Source organism: Pogoniulus pusillus, chromosome 38 (assembly GCF_015220805.1).
Source record: "Pogoniulus pusillus isolate bPogPus1 chromosome 38, bPogPus1.pri, whole genome shotgun sequence".
Taxonomy (NCBI): Eukaryota; Metazoa; Chordata; class Aves; order Piciformes; family Lybiidae; genus Pogoniulus; species Pogoniulus pusillus.
In genome coordinates, this window is record NC_087301.1 from 3909859 (window position 1) to 3922310 (window position 12452).

At 50.2% G+C, this 12452-nt stretch overlaps 1 protein-coding gene across 1 annotated transcript in view; it reads right to left on the minus strand.

Moving 5' to 3' along the window:
- Nucleotides 1-12452, minus strand: part of GRIK4 (glutamate ionotropic receptor kainate type subunit 4) — a 262197-nt gene that overhangs the window by 93186 nt on the left and 156559 nt on the right. The window contains 1 exon segment of the mRNA XM_064173386.1: nucleotides 1263-1427. Coding sequence (XP_064029456.1) covers nucleotides 1263-1427 — 165 coding nt within the window.

Sequence of the window (12452 nt, forward strand, 5' to 3'; positions counted from 1 at the left end):
CTATGCACAACTGTGCTAGTTTGAGCCTAACTGGGATATTCTGATGAGAAGAATTAGATGCTAGGCTGTGAGAAGGAAACAATGGTGGTGTCTGCTACACTCATAGGCTTGTTGAGATGGATAAAACCAAGAACATAAATAGAGATAACAGAGTTGCTCTCTGGCTTTGGCTGCCTCCCTTTTCTCTCTCTAACCTACTGTCTGTGTGAATAACCTGTCTGCTTCCTGACTCCCCTGGCTGATTCTCCAAACTCACTTTGGACATAAGGCAAAGTCTGGGGTAAGGCAGAGGGGTGGGAAGGAGGTGGAAGGGTGGTTGGGAGCCCCTCCTGGGGACTCTGGTTTCTGGGAGGGCTGCTCTATTTCTGTATTACCTTTTTAACTTGTCTATTTCTGTCTGTAGCTGTCTAGACTGTAAATCTCTGCTTGTATCTTGTGCTAAGCTATAAATATAAAGCTCCATTCTTTAATTTCCAGCTGCTGAATCTTGTCTGGGTGATTTTCTTAAGAGTGTGTGTGTGGGTAACACCTAAACCATCACAACAACAAACACCAAAGCTGGGTGAAAATCCAGCCTGATCCAGACAACAGCATAACAGAACCACAGAACTGTTTCAGTTGGCAAAGGTCTCTAAGATCACTGAGCCCAACCATCAACTTCACACTACCACAGGCATTAAACCATGTCCCAGAGCACCATGTACCCATGTTTCTTGAACACCTGCAGGGATGGTGATTCCACCACCTCCTTGGGCAGCCTGACCACTCTTTCAGTAAGGAGATTGGAGAGAGATGGAGGTTAGTCTCTTCTCCCTAGTATCAGACAACAGCAGGAAAGGAATTGGCCTGAAATTGGGCCAAGGGAGGTTCAGGCTGGAGATTAGGAATAATTTCTTTACAGAAAGAGTAGCCAAGCATTGGGTGCCAAAGGCATGGATGGTGCTGACAGAGCACAAGTACTGCTGAAGGTCCCATGCCCCTCCCAAGAGAATGCTGCCCCACATCCAGACCATGCCAAACTCCTGCACCAAACCTGACTGTGCTCCAGCAGCCAGGGCAGGCCTTGGGCTTTGCAGAGACCTGCTGGCACGTGTTGATCTTATAAGTGCTGACAGAGGAGCAGAGAGATGCTTTTAGCTTTGAGTACCTCTCTTGACTAGTGCACTAATATGCTCTGCAGCAACTGCAGTGTGCCAGGCAGCTCCTGTGAGCCAGCAGAGAGAGGAGCCACGGAAGGACCAGGTCCGTGCAGAGCTACTTACTGGTTTCTGCTGTCTCATACTCGCTGTCTCGCAGCAGCTCAAAGATGTCCACTTCCACTTTGGCTTTCCCCACCCGCTCGGGCGTGCGGTTGATGCGGTTCTTGGCGAGAGTGATGGAGAGCCTCTCCCCTCTGCTGCACTCCATGGGGTCATCCAGGATGGCAGCTGCAGGAGCAAAGGCATTGGCAGTGGTTAAATTTGGCAAGAACCATAGAATCACAGAACCAACCAGGCTGGAAGAGACCTCCAAGATCATCCAGTCCAACCTATCCTCCCAAGGAGGGAGCAGCCACGACCTCCCTAGGCAACCTGTGCCAGTGTCTCGGCTCTGCGCCCCTCCCCATGTGTCCCAGCTGCTAGCCAGCAGCTGCCGCCTTGGCACCCAGGCTGGCGCCACCACTATTGTTAGCGCATCCATCCTTCCTTCCTTCCTCCCTCCCACGGGCGGCCTTGCCCGGCACCTCGCCCACCGCCCTGCTCCTGCCAGACACGTGGGCGCTGAAGGCTCTGCGGCAGCGGCTGCGTTACCTGCCAGCCTGCTGCAGCACGACGCAGCCGCCCACACTGCTGGGCTCCTGGCAGTGCCCAGCACCCACTGCAGCACAGCCATCCATCCCCTCTCCCGGAGAGGAGCATCCAGCTGTGCAGCTTCAAGCAGCCCAGATCCAGGCACTGCCTCACATCCCAACAAAGGACGAGCGTCCCCAGATAGCTTCGGTTTGCGAGAAGCCCTCGGGAGGGTGCTGCTGGGTGGGATATTTCAGGAAGTGTGTAGGCAGCCGTGGGTGGGAAGGGACAAATATTTGTCAAACAGAAAGCATTTGACTCTTGAACTCAGCTCCTGGGCCTGCCCACTCAAATCTGTGTGAGGCAGAAGGAGATAGTACGGGGTATTATTTTTGTTTCCTTGATGGAAGGCAAAAAGCAATTGGAGTGGAGCATTAATCACAGCGTTTCATTACGAGCAGCACAACTTCTGCACCCCAGTGGCTTTATCCTTGCTAATTGAAGGTCTCCTCTGAGAACGCAGCTGTTCAGCTGTACCTGGGGAAGAAGAGCGCTGGGGGTTGTGGCGTCTATTAGAAAGGCATCAACGCCTCTCTCTCCTCCTCAAAGATCCCTCCAAGGGGAGCGATGCCATTCGGAACCGCTCAGGTGTACGTGGAGCTGCAGCTCAGTGCCCAATCAGGCCCTGCACTGCGTAGCAGACCCTTAGCAAAGCAGAGATTAGCAGGGCTCTGCTGGCTTGTGTCTCAGGAAAACAGGGAACAGACTTCAGCAGCTAGGTGCCTTGCTGAAGCTCTGAAAGGTGTCATTGTGCTGGGGCAGCTGTGTTTGGCATTCTTTCAAACAAGGCAGAGGGCAACACATAAACCAGCTAGCAGCTGAAGCATGTTGGTTACAAACAGGAGAGATCCTGCTGCCTGAAGAGCAGAGTCCAAGGACGCACATATTGTGAAGACAGCTAACTGGGACTGCTGCTGAAGCACAGTGATGTTGTCCTCAGTCCCACATACAGTACGTGCTCCTTGGAGAGCTGGTCTGTGCCTTGAAGGTCCTTGTTGCAGCAAGAGCAGTGTGTGCAGCAGAGCAAGGGAGGGGATTCTTCCCCTTTGCTCTCCTCAGACCCCACCTGGAGTTCTGTGTGCACTTCTGGAGCCCCCAACACAAGAAGGACATGGAAGTGTTGGAGCCAGTCCAGAGGAGGCCACCAGGATGCTCAGAGGGCTGCAGCAGCTCTGCTCTGGGGACAGGCTGAGACAGTTGGGGCTCTGCAGCCTGGAGAAGAGAAGGCTTCGAGGAGACCTTGGAGTGGCCTCCCAGTATCTGAAGTGAGCTACAGGAAGGCTGTGAAGGGACTATTGACAAGGTCTTGTAATGGTAGGATAAGGAGGAATGAGTTTGAAATGGAAGAGGGGAGATGCAAATTAAATGTTAGGAAAAGGTTCTTTGCAGTGAGGGTGGTGAGAAACTGGCACAGGTTGCCATGAGAGGTGTTCGAGGCCAGGTTGGATGAGGCCTTGAGTGACCTGTTCTAGTGGGAGGTGTCCCTGCATATGGTGGGGGGGTTAGAACTGGATGATCTAAACCATCCTATTGCTCCCCCATCACATAGGCACCAATCACCCTTCACTGCCACCAACACATGGTGCCTCTGAGAGAGCCTCTCAGTGAAGAAACCTGACTTGGGCTCAGGCTCCTTTTACTTTGTCTTTCCTGCTCCTGAGACTTGCTTTGAACAAGCTCCAAAACTCAAAGCATTGTCCAGCTTCATCAACAAACTTGCACTGCATTCCAGGGCTCTTTACTCAGCCTTGCTATGCTCACTCCAGCAGGATCGCCTTCTCTCATGACAAAAGCCTGAGGACAACCCCTCCTAGGATGGGGATGGGGGGAAGACCATCATCATTCCCTGCAGTTTCACACCAGGCTCCTGCATGCTGACAACCTACCTGTCCTACCCTCAGCTGTGGAAGAGAACTGGCCACTGAATCCACTGCTGCAGCAAAGGCATTCTATGCTATCCCAAACTATAACCATCTCAGAACTTCTTACTTCCCCCCCCATTTTAAGGAGCTGAACTAAGCACTGACAAAGGAACACAGAGCAATATTTCTTTTATACGACAGGCACAGATGTCTTGGAGAACATTCCCAGGCCTTCAGGCGACACCATCCCCTCTGCTCCACTAACATGCAAGCATCAGCACTATCTGCAAAGCCAGGGCAGTTCATCTTCAGCTCATTATGCAGGGAAAAAGGCTGTGCTGTCCTTTAAGGCTCACAGAGGGTTTAAGGCATTGATATGGATGATGAACTGGGGTGCATCAAGAAACGTTTGTCCTGCAGGCCTAGGTAGGTTCTCCTCCCACTCTCCTCTGCCCTGATGAGACCACATCTGGAATATCGTATCCAGTTGTTGGCTGCCCCATTTAAGAGAGACAAGGATCTGCTGGAGGGAGTCCAATGAAGAGTTATGAGCTTACTTAAGGGACTTGAACATCTCTCCTCTGGGGAAAGACTGAGAGACCTGGGGCTGTTTAGTCTTGAGAAAGCTAAGAGGGAATCTTAATAATGTCTATAAACATCTGAGGTGTGTCCAAATGAAGGCTCCTGTCTTTTTTCAGTGGTGCCCATTGATGAGGGTGGTGAAATACTGGCACAGGTTGCCCAGGGAGGTTGTGGAGCACAGAAGCAGAGAATGGGCAGGGGGTTGGAACTGGCTTCTTCTTGTGGTCCCTTCCAACCCTGACTAATTCTATGATTCTTCTATGATTCTATTTCTGGGAATCTCAAAAACTTCCCCCTACAGCTGAGAAAAAGAAGAACAGCCAAAGCCAAACCCTCTTCCCTGCTCAGCAGTGACTAAATTTGAAGCTTGCAGCCCACCTTGGGAGCAAAATGGAAGAGGGGAAAATGCTCACAGCGAGTGGCAGGTTTGGGAAAGGGAAGGAGCATAGCCAGGGAGCCTGAATCCCAGGGTGGCAGTGGCATTTCTAGAGTACAGCCACTAATCAAACTCCATTGCTGCTTCCTCTATCCTGTGGGGCTCGTGATAGAAAAGCAGCAAAATCAGCCCACTTGCATTTGGGGAGACTAGTTAGTTATACCAAATATTAAACCAGCCCCCAGAACAGACTAGGTAATGAGGCTGAACTAATCTTTATGAAAGCTAGCAGATGGAAAAGGTCACTTAATGTTTAAAAAAGGTTGGTTTTAAAACTTCATGTCTTGGGACACGGTGCCAAAGCTCATCTAATAGCTGCATCATTAAGTATGAACGAAAATCTTTATAGAAATTCCCTTTCATCTATTCCTGTCTATTAAACATGGGAAGATGCATCAAGTAAATCTTTAATCCTGAAAACTTACGGTGAAGTCTTTGAACTTTCCTGGCCTCAAAGATCACTTCTATCTTCCCCATCATAATAAATGTCTCCAACCTAGACTGCCTTCTCTATGAATTATGAGGGAACTGTTTCAGAGAGAGGCAGGAGCACCTGTGTCTGTGATTCAGGCTTGTTTTGACTCTCAGGCCCTATGAAATCCTAATGACTTCAAATGAAGTCAGCAAGAACTGATAGAGGCTGAGCCTTCATCAGGAAGAACTGGCTGGAAGCAACACATCAAGAGCATGGACCTGCTGAAGCGAGTCTAGAGGAGTGCCACAAAGATGATCAGAGGGCTGGAGGCACCTCTCCTATGAGGACAGGCTAAGGGAGCTGGAGTTGTTCAGCCTGGAGAAGAGAATGCTCAAAGGAAACCTTAGAGCAACCTTCCAGTACCTGAAGAGAGCTACAGAAGAGCTGGGCAGGGACTTTTTCCAAGGCCTGTAGTGGTAGCATTTGAAATTAGATAATTTAAGAGCAGATTTAGATTGGATGTTAGGAACAAGTTCTTCACCACAGGAGTGGTGGAACAGGTTGCCCAGAGAGGTAGTTGAAGCTCCACCCCTGGAGATATTCAAAGTCAGGCTTAAGAAGGCTCCAAGCAACAGCTTGAACAAACCTTGCTGGTCTGAGGGAGTTTTCTTGCCCTGTTCAGTAACATCCTCTTTGAACTTTCTCCTCATTCTTTTCCTTCTCCTCCTACCTTGGAGAAACTTCTGTAGGAGGAGGAAGGAGAGGCATTTCTCACCCCAAACAATTCAGTCCTGCTATTCACCCAAAGAGTGAGCAGGGGGACAGGCAGAGCTGTCAGCTTTTGTGCTTTCAGCGGTGCAGACAGCTGTCTTCCTGGAGCTGGGCTGAGATGCGGCAACTCATCCTATTAAGTGCAGCAGGCAGTTCACAGACAGCACCAAAACTGAATCCTTTCCACCCTCAGTCAATGCTTCAAGCAGTGCTAAAAAAGCAGAAAGGCTCCATTCTCCCACTGCCCCAAGCCATGTGGCTCCCCAGAGTGCTCCCTGCCAGCAGCCAGGTTCCCAACAGAGGCACCCTGACAGGGCTAACACCACTGCAAGTTTTACTACCTATCACTACCTAATTCATGAGCCAGCCAAGACCTAATAAAGTACCATTTTGATAACAAGAGCAGGGAACAAATGTTACCTGGAGCTTTACACACGGCTACAGCAGGGTTCAGCTGACCTTTTCCTGTTAACATTATTAAGTATTGCTACATTTTCTCAGATGTTTTTCATACCAGAGATGTAAAGCCATACCCAGAAGCACAATTCCCATCTCAAGTAAGCTCTGGAGATGCAGATTTAGCCAAGCATTGACTCAGTAAACATGATATTTCACTCTTCATAACCTGTCCCTCTGAGTTAAGAAGACAAAGCCATCTGCAATATTTCTCAGGTGTCTCCTCTGACAGGTTAAGAACACATCTAGGACCTCTTCTGATTTATGCTGTAAACAGTCTTCAAATCCCCTCCATTTCTGTGATGAATAGACTCTCAAATTACAAACTGTAACCTCAGTTCAATTGGGTTTAGACACATAGAAGATCCAATATCCACCACTGGAGCTGACTGGTCCTTAGCCTCAAAACTAGAAACCCTTTAGATCAGAGGTTTATCAGCCAAACACACCACTCAGGGAAGCACCAATGTCCTGCTTGCCTCAGGAGATGCCCTTCTGCCTGCTCCTGGACCACCTCCACCACCCTTATCATCGGACACACACTCACAGCTGCTCCCATCTTCATTAACCCCAACCTAACTCCAAAACCAGAAGGCTCTTTACTCTGCTGAGACCCCACCTGGAGTACTGCATCCAGTTCTGGAGCCTCTACTGCAAGAAGGATGTGGAAATGCTGGAGTGTGTCCAGAGAAAGGCCACAAGAATGAGCAGAGGGCTGCAGCAGCTCTGCTGTGAGCACAGACTGAAAGAGTTGGGGCTGTGCAGGCTGGAGAAGAGGAGGCTCCAAAGTGACCTTCTTGTGGCCTTCCAGGATCTGAAGGGGGCTACAAAAAAGCTGGGGAGGGACTTTTTAGGCTGTCAGGAAGTGCCAGGACTGGGGGGAATGGAGCAAAGCTGGAGGTGGGGAGAGCCAGCCTGGAGGTGAGGAGGAAGTTGTTGAGCAGGAGAGTGGTGAGAGGCTGGAATGGGTTGCCCAGGGAGGTGGTTGAGGCCCCATGGCTGGAGGTGTTTAAGGCCAGGCTGGATGAGGCTGTGACCAGCCTGCTCTAGGGTAGGGTGTCCCTGGGCATGGCAGGGGGGTTGGAACTGGCTGCTCCTTGTGGTCCCTTCCAACCCTGACTGATCCTATGATTCTATTCTATAGCTGCAGAATCATTTGAGGGTCAGTTGATTTAAAAATAAAATGTTTACCTTATTTTACACTTTTCCCCTCTGCTGAACAGAAAATCAACCCTTCTGGCTGTCAATACAGCAAAGGATATGAAATGTGAAGACTTCCTCATTAAAGGGCTGTCAAGTATAGCTCCAGCAGAGAAACAGGTGGGATTGTGCTTCCATTACCATCTCCAAAGTGCTGCTTAAAAATGAAGCAAATTGTGGCCAATGTGCCATTACTCTGAGAGGAAAGAGGATCTCATCAAGGAAAAAGGGAATCTGAAAACATAAACTCTCCCTCACAAAGAGATTTGATAACGTTTGTTGGATCAGTGTAGCAGAGGGCTATTTATTGCTCTTGGCCAGCATTTGAAATCTGCATTTAAATAGAGCTTCCCTCTCATTTTTGCTATCCAGGGAGAGTGATTTCAGGAGAGAGAATAGGGGAGACATGATAAAAACAGCTGAGGGCTTTGGTTTCTACTGCTTGAAACACAGCCTCTCTTTTCTCCTCTTCAATAATTGTTTAGTGTACATAAAATCAGAGTAACATTCTCTGAGACTGGGAGTTTCCAGGTCTCCTCAAAGTGTTGCCACACTTCTCCACTGCCCTCACTGAACCCAGGCAGGTGATGACCTGGCAGTCATGCTAGACCCGTCACAGCGCTGAGAAGCAAAGCTTCTGTGGGGGCAGTTCATCTTTGTGCCCCAGCAAACATCATCCCTCCACTCCAGGCAGGTAAAAGCAGTGCCAGGCTCCCCTTCCCTCCCCTGCACACACCTTCACGTAACAGAGAGGGCTGTGTGTATCCAAAGAGGGGCAGGAGCAGGGGGAAACACATTCCAGCTGCCATTCTGAAAGCAGGCATCTGCAAGACAGGTCTCATCTCAGCTCTCACTCCTCTGCTTCACGTGCCGAGAGGAAAACACACTAATGAGACAAGGTCTTGCTCTTCCGATAAGGATCTCCTGCTCCTCCGAATACAAATCTCACTGCCAGGCAGTCAGCAAACACCCGCAGCACGAAGACAGAAGCAAAAGAGCACACGGGGGTAAGAAAAGGGTCTGAAATGGAAATGCCCTGTCCCGACCTAGCTAGTGCAGTCTGAAGCTGTCCTCCTCAGCAAACTACAGTTCTTTACAGCCACTAGGGAAACTCCTACAGGTTTCCACAGCCACAAACTCGAGGCACACTGCAGCTATGGATAAAGTCCTGATCTGTGAATCCAAACAGTGTGTCTGCAACCAGATAAGCCCTACTTAATCCCCTGAAAATCCTGCCAAGAGACTGCCCAAAGACAAGGAGAAACAAGCAGGGAGAAGGAGGGAAGGAAAGCAGGGAGGAGGAGGAGGGAAGGAAAGCAGGGAGGAGGAGGAGGGAAGGAAAGCAGGGAGGAGGAGGAGGGAAGGAAAGCAGGGAGGAGGAGGAGGGAAGGAAAGCAGGGAGGAGGAGGAGGGAAGGAAAGCAGGGAGGAGGAGGAGGGAAGGAAAGCAGGGAGGAGGAGGAGGGAAGGAAAGCAGGGAGGAGGAGGAGGGAAGGAAAGCAGGGAGGAGGAGGAGGGAAGGAAAGCAGGGAGGAGGAGGAGGGAAGGAAAGCAGGGAGGAGGAGGAGGGAAGGAAAGCAGGGAGGAGGAGGAGGGAAGGAAAGCAGGGAGGAGGAGGAGGGAAGGAAAGCAGGGAGGAGGAGGAGGAGAGAAGGAAAGCCGGGAGGAGGAGGAGGGAAGGAAAGCCGGGAGGAGGAGGAGGGAAGGAAAGCAGGGAGGAGGAGGAGGGAAGGAAAGCCGGGAGGAGGAGGAATAACTGATTTAACCTTCGTGAGGTGTGAGGTCAGGGCTGCAGCAGAATGATTAAGGCTCTGAAAGAAAGAGATGTGCCAGGGCTGCAGCAGGACAGGCTGGAGGGAAGGACAGCAAGGGCTCTCCAGCTCACGTAGGCAGGGTTTTGCAGACAGACAGGGAAGGAGGTGAAAGCCTCCCGCTGAACACCCGAATGACAGGAAGGCACAGAGGACACCTTTCACTCGAGTCATCCCAAAAGCCTCCGGCCCTGTCCAGGGTTGCTACCAAAGGCACACTGAACCAAATGAGCACCAAGAGGGAAGATCCACTCCTGGAGGTGTCAGAAATCTTCCAGTGAGACACTCAGGCACTTCCAGCTACCAAGAGCCTGTTCCTGCATGTGTGTATGTGGTGCGGTGAGATGCTGCTTTGTTTCCCTGACGCATTGCTCGCAGCAGGAGAGATTCACAGCAGGGCTCTCTAACACAGATCTCCTGCACTTCTGAAGAGCTACTCTGTCAAACTGGGCTGCAACTTGCCACGAGATTCAAACCACCCAAAGACCCTTACCCATCTCCACACAGGGTCAGCCTAAGTGCCTCAATCTCACTTTCTTAGGAAGCCAGCTGAAAACCACTGACTGATGCTGGCAATATAATTTTCCTGTCTGCCTTTTGTTTCAATAACATCAAAATGAGTTTCAAAAGGAAGTTTTTCTTCCCATTTTCAGGATCTCAAGTGACTGGCAGCAGCTGTGGATCTTAGGAGGAAGCCCTGGGAAGCCCTGGTGGGGCCAGTAAACTTGGCAAGAGCAGAAAACAAGCAAGAACTTAATTAAGTCAGTAGAGAGTATAAAAACAAGAAAAATAACCATGCAAACCCCAAGTGTCACTTCCAGGCAAGCAGAAAAGAATGAGGAAAGGAGAAACAATGTGCACAATTCTAAATAAAAACAAACAAAAAAGAAAGGCAAAAACTGTGGGAAGTCCATTAGGATTTATAGCTGTAATCCCAGATTTGAGAGATGGCAATGAATAATGTGGCAGTGGGAGCCTGAAAGCTTTGAGAGCAGAGGAAAGAGCCTGTCACAGGTGGGGGAGTCAGGAAAGGAAATCATTGCAGAACCCCAGATGACACAAGAGAGTTTCCTGGTCACACACTTGCAATGAACTTGTTCTGTACCTACAAGACAGATGACCACAAAAGCCCAGGGCTCCATCTCCAGAGTCAGCCAAAGCTGTTCCAGCATGCACACAACTCTCTGCAATGCTTTGGGATTTACTGGATGACAGTGATGCAAGATGAGCAACATGGCCAAGACTGACACTTTGCCTCTTGTTAGAGGGAACCATTTCTTCGTCATAGAATCACACAATGGTTCGGGTTGGAAGGGATATTAAAGATCATCCAGTTCCAATTCCCTGCCATGAGCAGGGACACCTCCCACCAGAGCAGGTTGCTCATGGCTTCATCCAACCTGGCCTTGAACACCTCCAGAGAGAGAGTGTTCACAGCCTTCCTGGGCAACCTGTTCCAGTGTCTCATCACTCTCACTGTAAAGAATTTCTTCCTCATCTCCAGTTTAAATCTGCCCTCTTTGAGCTTCAATCCATTCCCTCTCATTCTGTCACTGCAAGCCCTTGTAAAAAGTCCCTTCCTGGCTGCCTCATGAACTTCTTTCAGGTTCAGGAAGGCTGCTCTAAAGTCTCCCTGGAGCCTTCAGGATTCAAGAAATTTGGGTCCCCTCTAAAGCTGGCGGATTTCCATTTGTGCAAGTGGTCCCTTTAGTGACCATTTTCCTCTTCACCCTTCCTGGAGTCTTAGCACTTACAGTGCATTTGCTCTTCTCTCAGCATCTCCCTCTTTCAAGGATGCTAGAGCCCTGGCCCCACTTAGTGACTCTTCCCAGGCTGCCAAACAGCAGAGCACTGCACAGGAAGCACAGCTTCTATTGTGGAGAGCCTAAGTGCCAGACCCCAGCTCCAGACTCCCTCCAGCCAGCTGATTAATTGCACAGAGAGAAAGCAAACGGCCTTGGATGCATCCCCAATGTCAAAGTGAGGAGGTGGAAAAAAATTGCTGTGGTGACAGAATCTAGGTTTTTCCTTTCACTCTTATGGAGAGCCTAAAGAGATTGTGCACCAGTTCTGTTCTTGTGACAAATCTCCAAAAGATGGATTCAAGGGCAAGGAGCTACCAAGCTGGATGTAGATTCCAGATATGACAATTCCTTTAAAGATATGAGACAGACAAATGATAGGTGAAATGATTTCCATTCTCTAATGATGGATGAGGAGCAGCAGCACGAGGAGATAAAGCTGCTCCTCAAGGCTTTGCAAGACAACATGGCAAATAAGCAGACTTAATATGCCAACAGGCTTCAGAAACCCTTGTTTCTGAAATGCTTTACCCTTCTTACTGCCACTGAAACTTGACACCTCTGCATCATTCTCCAGGCATCCAAGTGCATCACAAAAGCCAAGTGAGGATTATTAATACAACATTTGGGAGATGGGAACCTCCAGGAGCAGCAGCATATTAAAAGAAATGAGTATGAAGATGAATGAAGATCAAAGTCAATGCTACAGGGCTGAGCACAGCCTGGATGGATCAAACTATCTGTAAGGACCAAGAGAGCACCAACTGGCAGAGGCCAAAGGGATGAGACTGAACAAGGCCAAGTGCAGGGATCTACACTTTGGCCACAAAAAATCCAAGCAGTGCTACAGGCTGGGAACAGAGTGGCTGAGAGCAACCAGGCAGAGAGGGAGCTGGGGGTGCTGGCAGAGAGGAGATAAACATGAGCCAGCAGTGTGCCCAGGTGGGCAGGAGAGCCAATGGCATCCTGGGCTGGCTCAGGAGCAGTGTGGGCAGCAGGACAAGGGAAGTTCTTCTGCCCCCGTGCTCAGCATTGCTCAGGACACACCTTGAGTGCTGTGCCCAGTTCTGGGCTCCTCCACTCGAGAGAGATGAAGTGCTGGAAGGTGTCCAGAGAAGGGCAGCAAGGCTGGGGAGGGGCCTGGAGCACAGCCCTGTGAGGAGAGGCTGAGGGAGCTGGGGGGGTGCAGCCTGCAGCAGAGGAGGCTCAGGGCAGAGCTCATTGCTGTCTGCAGCTGCCTGAAGGGAGGCTGTAGCCAGGTGGGGTTGGGCTCTGCTGCCAGGCAACCA